The 7,879-nt window shown below is 34.3% G+C and overlaps 1 protein-coding gene across 1 annotated transcript; it reads left to right on the top strand.

Moving 5' to 3' along the window:
• The first annotated feature begins 3,734 nt into the window (after positions 1 to 3,734).
• LOC133179385 (uncharacterized) lies at positions 3,735 to 6,100 on the top strand. Its single transcript, XM_061314154.1, has 2 exons — positions 3,735 to 3,932; positions 5,642 to 6,100. Exons 1-2 carry the CDS (start codon positions 3,813 to 3,815, stop codon positions 6,017 to 6,019), a joined length of 498 nt encoding a protein of 165 aa, XP_061170138.1. The 5' UTR covers positions 3,735 to 3,812; the 3' UTR covers positions 6,020 to 6,100.
• The last annotated feature ends 1,779 nt before the right edge of the window (positions 6,101 to 7,879 follow it).

Genomic DNA, 7,879 nt, shown 5'->3' on the forward strand with positions numbered 1-7,879 from the left:
AAGAAAAAAGAATCTTGTTTGCCTTTAGGTTATTTTCATTTGCTTTATTTAATTTGGTTGCTGCAGCAACTGAAAATATACATTTTCTTTGATTTTGTTTCACACTGCAGAGGACAGTATTTAAATTTGTTTTTTTGAATATTTATTGGCTCATCTGAGCCAAAGGCTCAAAAAGATAATGTGTAGTATACTAGTTTTTCTTTTTTTTTTTTTGCTTCTCCCTTACAATTCCTGTACCATAACACCAAAAACTATACAATATAACTATGGGCAATGGTCTTCCCCCATGAAAAAAATATAATTAGAAATGGATAAGATAATTATTTGAAAATCCCTGTCTTTAGAATGGAGTGAGAAATGTTTAAATGTGATAGTTTGCCCCCCCCCCCCCCTTTCACCTGTAGAATACCGGTAATATAACCTAAATACATGTAGATGGTTTGAGTTTTGTTAAAAGCTTTTCGATGTAGGAAATGTTGTCACTATCTAAATTGATCTTTACTGGGCCTGGATTATTTAAAAGAAGAACATATATGACAGTATTGGGGTGTTTTAGCGTAAATCTAAGATGCCCACTTAGTATTTCCACATTTAGTTTTGTTATGACTGTTGATATACCGATATTCTTGTTACTGTTAATTTTCTAGCATTTAAAAATAAAATCGTTATAAGCAGTACTAGTTCTTGTTATCTGTATTTCCAGTTTATCACACTTTAAACAGAGTTCTCCACAAGGGTTTTAGAATTCGGCCCCCATGGTTAAAGGATATATTCGGAATTTCAAAAGAGAAGAGATAATTTTCCCGAAAGAGGTCATATTTTAAAATCAATGTACAATAGTTATTTTCTATAGTATATATGTCTTTTTTTTCGATTTTTTATTTGGAGCCTAAAATTTATTATTTGCAGTTTTAAAATTAACCTTTAAAAATGGCTAAAACAGCGATTTCTCCATTAATGCATCAATTTTTGCACGAGTTTTGACCTAAAAGTCCTGCAGGGCAGATCTGCTCCTAGACTATGATATTTTGATAATTTGTGATCTATGGGAAAATTTAAAGTAGAATTTTTAGGGTCATGGCACCCCTGCCTTGGCACAAATAGCAAAAAACCTGTTTTTGACAAACTAGTCCATATTTATACCTTCTCTTTATTAGATGGTTGGACCAATGAATATTGATAAGTATTTATTTTAAGAGTCATGATTCGAATCCACCTGGCGCCGCACTTGAACAATTTTATTTTTAGGTCACGAGTCATCTGTTTATGTCCGTCGACGTCCGTTGTCCGTCGTGTGTCGGTTTCTTCTCTTGAACCGCTGAACCAATTTCAACCAATTTTGGCTTCCATGAGTAAACATCAAACAGTCAACTATTAGCATGGTTGCATTGAACGGGGTTCTAATGATTGATTGATTGTATGTTGTTTTACATCCTATTCGAGAACATTTTGCTCATATAGAGACGTCATTGAGCAATGAGGGGTTTTTATCGTACCAACGCCTGTCGTGACACGGGGCCTTGGATTTGAAGGTCTCTTCCGAAAGACCCGCAACTTTTCAAATTGCCGAGCGCTTGGCGAAGGAACAATTGCTACCTTTTTTAATCGACTTAGGTCAGTCGCGGCCGAGTTTTAAACCCACGACCTCCGATCACGGAGCGACGCTCTACCGATTGTCCTATCGTAAGGATCCGGGGCCTTAATTTATACAGTGAAAATGCATGCTTCACAATGGACCTGGGGGCATGATTTTCACAATTGTGTTATAAACCTAAATGTTCTTTATAATAATGTAAACAGTTTGCTTGTTAAATATCCATGTGTAGAGAAGATTTTAAAAGATAAAATGGATTTTCATTATATGATTAACTAAGCCCCACTCTTGGATCTGAACCATGGACCCAGGGGTATGTTTTTACAATTTTGTTATAAAAGGTTGGCTACTCAGTAGAATCATGCAAACAGAATATGATTAAGGAAGAAGATTTTTAAAGCTACAATACTTTTTAAACATGTGACCATACTGGACCCAGAGGTAATGAAATTCACAATTGACCCCACCTCTCAAGCCCCAGGGGGCAGAGAAATTCACAATTGTTGTTCAACTTTACCCATAGATGTTATATACCATTTTTAGTTGAAAGTGGTTCAGTGGTTTGTGGGAAGCTGAATATGTGCAAAAGACTACGAACGACGCACGGCGACAGACAAATACAGATCTCAATAGGTCACCTGATTTATGGCGGATTCAGAAATTTCAGAACGGAAAGGGGGGCGCAGTAACAGAAAGGGGGGTTTGAGGGCTGACTTGGAGTGGGTTTAGGGCGGATTCCTGCATGGTCGTGGAGATGGAGAAAAAAAAACAAACGGATCGAGGCTTGAGGAGGGACTAGACTAAAGAAAGCATTAAATGGTCCAATTTTGCCTGAATTTTATCATTACTAATGAGATTGTGGCATATTTTACAAATTTTAAAGAAAATTTATGTATATGTTATCTGATATTACAAAAAAAAAAATTCGAAATGTTGTTTTCTTTCACTTTTTTATATGTAGTAGGTCAGGTCCTTAGACATTTGATTTGTCAGATATTTAAGATAGAAGGTAACTTCAGTGTAGATGGAATGTTCTGTTGTCAAAATGATATAGTCCTTCAGACCCTACTCAACGGTTGAATTCATTCCGTGTATTTGCAATGTAACAAAGGAAGAATTCAAGATGGCGGAGAATTTTTAAGCGAAAAGGGGGGGGGGGTAGTGTTTAAGCTATTGATAGTTTCTTTTTAGTAGATTTTTGGTCATTTCGAAGGCATAAGGAAACCAAAAACGGGTCTGTTATGGTTTACATGCATATGGCGCTTATTTTCAGTGCAATATATCAATTTTATATATATCCCTCAAGATCGGATCGCACCGGAGTGGATCCTTTCCTTTTTGCCACATTACACTACAATGAATAGGATCCTTTTCATACGATTCCACAAAGTATGATGTGACAATCTGAAAAAAGATCGCAATGCACAGGCTCCTGACGTATAGATTACCCCCTTGTACTTTGATACTGATTTTCAAGTAATTTTTCCCTCAACATATCAAGTGATCTTTTTTTTTTTTAAATATTACTACCTATTAATTCTCGATCTTACATATTTTATAAAAATGCTCCAAATATGAACTTAAACCTCGTAATCAGGGTCCCATCACCGCGAAGCGGATTTCTGGGGGCAAAAAAGAATCTACAGAAAATCGGCGCACTTGTAGTGTACTCAAGCTCATGCCATGAAAGTCACTAAATACATGTACCTTAAAACCAGCTCAATATACACTTATTAAAAGCCACAGTGGAAAAACCTGTGCAATGATAGGTCTATAAAACAATTTATGGCAAGGGAATAAAACCTTTAATTTACGGAAAGATTCAAGAGATTATTTTACAATTGAGCATCTTACATAATTTTAGCCCATTGCAGCTAATCCGTAGAAATTTTTAACTGCGCATGAGTCATGACGAAAACTTATGTTCCAGTCCTAACACAAATCGTAAATCGGATCTTAATAATCCTTACACTTTTCTATAATCTTGCAAGATTAAAGTTTGAAATCAACCTAAATCTATGAACCTATTTTGTCGCTCGTAGTGAGGTAGAGGAATAATAGCATTTCGTGAAATGGAATTTTCTTTACAACTCAAAGATGCTGAAAACGCACTGAGCTGATGGATTCTTTAAGAATTGGAATGTATCTTGTTTCGAAATTATTTGATTGAAGCTTGTGTTGAGTGGATGATGAACTTGGGTAAAAACGCTTACTGAACATGTCTGCTATGTCGGAAGCTTCACTTCCTGTCAGTTGGAGAACGGATTCTGCTTCTCAAGCGTCAGGATATTCCAGATACTCCCGGAGTGGAGAATCATCGAATACAAGGAAAGCAATGGTAATATTGATGAAGGAAGAGATGTAAATTGTGTATTATTATAGGTTAAAATCAGGAGCAGATCCAAGTATTTCGCTTTGAGTAGACAAATTCAAATATCTGAATAAGATAAGAATTTTTTTTTTAAAAAGTATAGATCGTCGGTTGACGTTGAAATATTATGAAAATAAAGAAGTTGAAGTTTTGCAGAAAAAAATGCCTCTTGCTCTTAATTCATACAATGAATGTAAATAATTCTTTTAGGTTAAGGCAAAATTCAAGAGATTTGCCTGCTAAATCTGTTACTGAATATAGATCAGTAGAAATGATACTTGTAATGTGCTTTAACTTTTAGTACCGTTGATAAAAAATTAATTGCATCTTATTATTCCAAGCAGTGCTTTTATATGTTTATTCAATGGTCACCTGTAACTTATTCTTAAAAACTGAAGATGCGATTTTTCATTCACAAAAACAAGAGTAAGAAAATTATCTCCCCTGAACCTCATTAATCCAATTCACAGCCGGGTAAAATTTCGAACACCAAAAGGTAATGTTTTCAACCTTAGTTTTGTCTGGGTCCTTCCTTCTAAGTTTAACAACACGTAGTCTTCATTATAATTAAACTGGAATTTATATATTATATATGAGTCCGTATTAAGATATGTTTATTGTACAATAAATAATGTAACATTTCTATCATTTCTCTTTTTTTCTTCATTATATATGTACATGGTTAAAAACTTTTATTTGCCTCAAGACCATAAATTGAGAACAAACTTAAGTCAAAATTTTGATTCTTAATGACTTGAAAATTGCACGTTCATAGAAATGCAGAGCGATATTGATCGATATTGAATCGATACTAATTATTTTCGTTTGCACTTACATCATACATGTACGTTTATTTCCTCGTTTGGTTCTTTGATTGGATCACATTTCCTTATTTTTGCTCTGTGTTTGTACCTCAGCATTTTCCCATTTTAAAGAAAACACAACCAAAACTGAGCTCCATGATTGGCAACAATTGACGAGATTTTAGGGAAGATATCATAAAGAGTACTTTGGGGCCAAGAGGATTCCTCAGATTTAATTTAAGTTTACACCTATTAATTTAAAACAAAAACAAACTTGGACATCTCGTGGTAAAGTATTTGAGTCTTGTATCCATTTTCATAGTGCTTCGAGTCGTAATAGGTGGTAAGGAACTGTTCTAGAAAACACTCTTTAGAAAAAAAAATTCCGTTTTTAAACGAGTTATTCAGGTTAAGACAAGCTGCATCATGACCAAAAGACAGAACTGAACCCTAACGTCAATGAGATTAAATGGACCTTAGTTATTAAGACCATGTTTCGCGTCTGGTGACCAACCTGTGTCCATTGAAAGTATGAATAATTCTCTATTGTGTAAAATGGCTTATTTTTATCCACTTGTTAATAACTTAGACAAAATATGGATAAGACAGACCTATATGTATTACAGGAATTAAAAGTTAAAACAGTGCAGTACCACTGTTTTAAATTTATGCAGTAACCTTTCACTTTTTGTATTATACTATCGAAAATATATGCCTAAATTTGAAGTGGAACTAGTATTCATTTTCTTATAAAGTGATGTACAATTCTCAGATTTAGACATATTACATATTATTTTATATTAGATGATAAAGAATCAAACCATAGAGTAATCAACATTCACGATAAACTATAACCTCTGTCACTTATTTCAGAATGTTGCTTCCGCGAAACACTCAGGAATGCGACATCCATCTTGGCGAGAACCAAAACCATTGAAGGCAGCATCTCGTCCTGCGACTGCGCAAGATGACGTTAATGGACTTCCGCCTCGACGGAAACCAATTCTCTCAAGGTCTAATACTACAATAGAATCTCGGAGAGACAGGGAGGTACAGGGTATTGTTAATCGATTAACTGCTCCAACTTTAGCAGCCAAAATGAAAACCATTGAGTTCAACAAAAGGACGGCATATGTGGACAATAATTATTATTCATGGTCAAACATGGCGGTGTATAAAGACCACCAAAAGATGATTTATAACGACGGTGGAGGTGTCAAACGACGACCCACAATATCGTCAAGGCGGTAACTGTATCGCAATAACCAAATGAGGCCAATCGGGTGTGATCAATCTATTTTCATATTAGTTCATGTACATAATGAAATGAGAAATGCCACTTTGAATTATATTTTTAATAAATTTTGTACGAAATGCATACAATCCGCATTACTGCTTGTGAAAACGACTATTCTAGTATTTTTAAGAGGTAAGCAATGTTAATAAGGGGATACACATATTCTTTAAGCAATCTCTGCCAAAAGTGAATGAAGTGGGCCTCATCATCACCCCCTGTTGCTGGTTAAAATCGCTATCGGCAGAAAAGAAAAAAAAATATTAATATCATTTAAACACAGGCAAACTATTTTTAACAGCAGTGCAGAGAGGCTTGTGGGAAACGAGGCAGCGAATCAGGTTGAACGTGTCACGTTATAAATTTTGAATTTACCGGGTTGCAGTAAATTATACAAAATTTACAACAGCTGTCATGTTGTAAAGGAGATGGTGAACAAGGCGTCAGAATGCCTATAGCTTCAGATATACAAAAAGTCATATTCAATTTGTGAATTTAGTATTTAGAGGAAAGTTCTCATCATTGAAATTTATGAAATTATGCAGAACAAAACTTTTCTGAGGAAAATTTTCTGGCAAAAATTATTCTGTTATTTTAAAAAAGATAAAGTGGTATCAAAGAAAAGTTTGTTATATAAATTGAGATTTAATTTTTCACCTTCATGTTTGTAGCACTACAGGCATTTCGCTCTCCTTGTTCGCCTTTTCTTTGTATTTACTGCCACCCGGTAAATTCAAAATTTACAACATGACACATACATGTACACTAAAAGAGGCATTTGGTTCTAGGTTGTTAAAAAACATGCAGAGGTGGGATCATTTTAGTTGTATAAATCTCGTCACTAAATAATGAACTTCTTCCTGGATGCCTTAGCTACTTACAATAATTTATTGCCTCTAATTTTACATATATTATGGCCTTTAAGATCACATTCAAAACCCATTGATTGCAGTAATGTCCTTAAAATATCGCAATGAGTTTGGGGGTATAACTTATTTTGACAGCTTTACACAGCAATTTCTGACCAAACGACTTCTTTAAGGTAATAGAAAATCAAAGATTTTATTTGCACAGTGCTTAAGATAATATCTTCATAATTTATTTTTTAAAAAATAGATGGTAAGATCATTGACATCCTGGCATTTAAAAGGTGTAAATAAATATAAAATCCATGGGTTACCAACAATACGTCATTATACGTATTTAGGGGATTTAGCAAAAGTATATGTAATTGTGCGTAATTTTTATTTAAAAAAAAATAATAACGTGGGGATACATTAGGCATATATACAAAATTAACAATGCTTAATTAAATATAGAGATAATTTGTATTTCCACCTTCTCAGTAAATTAAAACTTACGAAATGACAATCAACTCAGTGTAAAAATTGATAATAATTCTAAAATTATGTTAACACTCTCTTTTATTAAAGAATTACACAAAAAGAGTATTCACGGCAGAGAATTCTAGAACTATTTAAGTACATGTACCACCAGAACGGGTCCTCTGATCATATAAGACAAAAATATTAGTATTGAGATGTATAATTATTATCTTATTGCAACGAATGAGTGAGTGAGTGAGTGCGTAACGGAAGTTACGCAAGTACATTGTAATAATGACCAATGACCGCCGCCTGGGACCATCAGTCATGAATTTTACAGCTTTGGTTACGGGCTCATTGTAGTCGTACAACGATAAATTTCCGTTAATAAAGAAGATTTTCAATGTGTCATGTATTTTTGATTTATGACCCAGTTTGGTCGCATTCTATGGTCTGAACCAGGGACCCAGGGGTAACAATTTTTTAAGAGGG

Source organism: Saccostrea echinata, unplaced genomic scaffold, assembly GCF_033153115.1.
Source record: "Saccostrea echinata isolate AGI-Se365-2 ecotype Australia unplaced genomic scaffold, CSIRO_AGI_Sech_v1 ptg000004l, whole genome shotgun sequence".
Lineage (NCBI taxonomy): Eukaryota > Metazoa > Mollusca > Bivalvia > Ostreida > Ostreidae > Saccostrea > Saccostrea echinata.

Coding starts and splice junctions, on each gene's coding strand:
- LOC133179385 (XM_061314154.1), top strand. CDS start 3,813: ATGTCTGCTATGTCGGAAGCTTCACTTCCTGTCAGTTGGAGAACGGAT. Junction 3,933..5,641: donor CGAATACAAGGAAAGCAATG/GTAATATTGATG, acceptor CACTTATTTCAG/AATGTTGCTTCCGCGAAACA.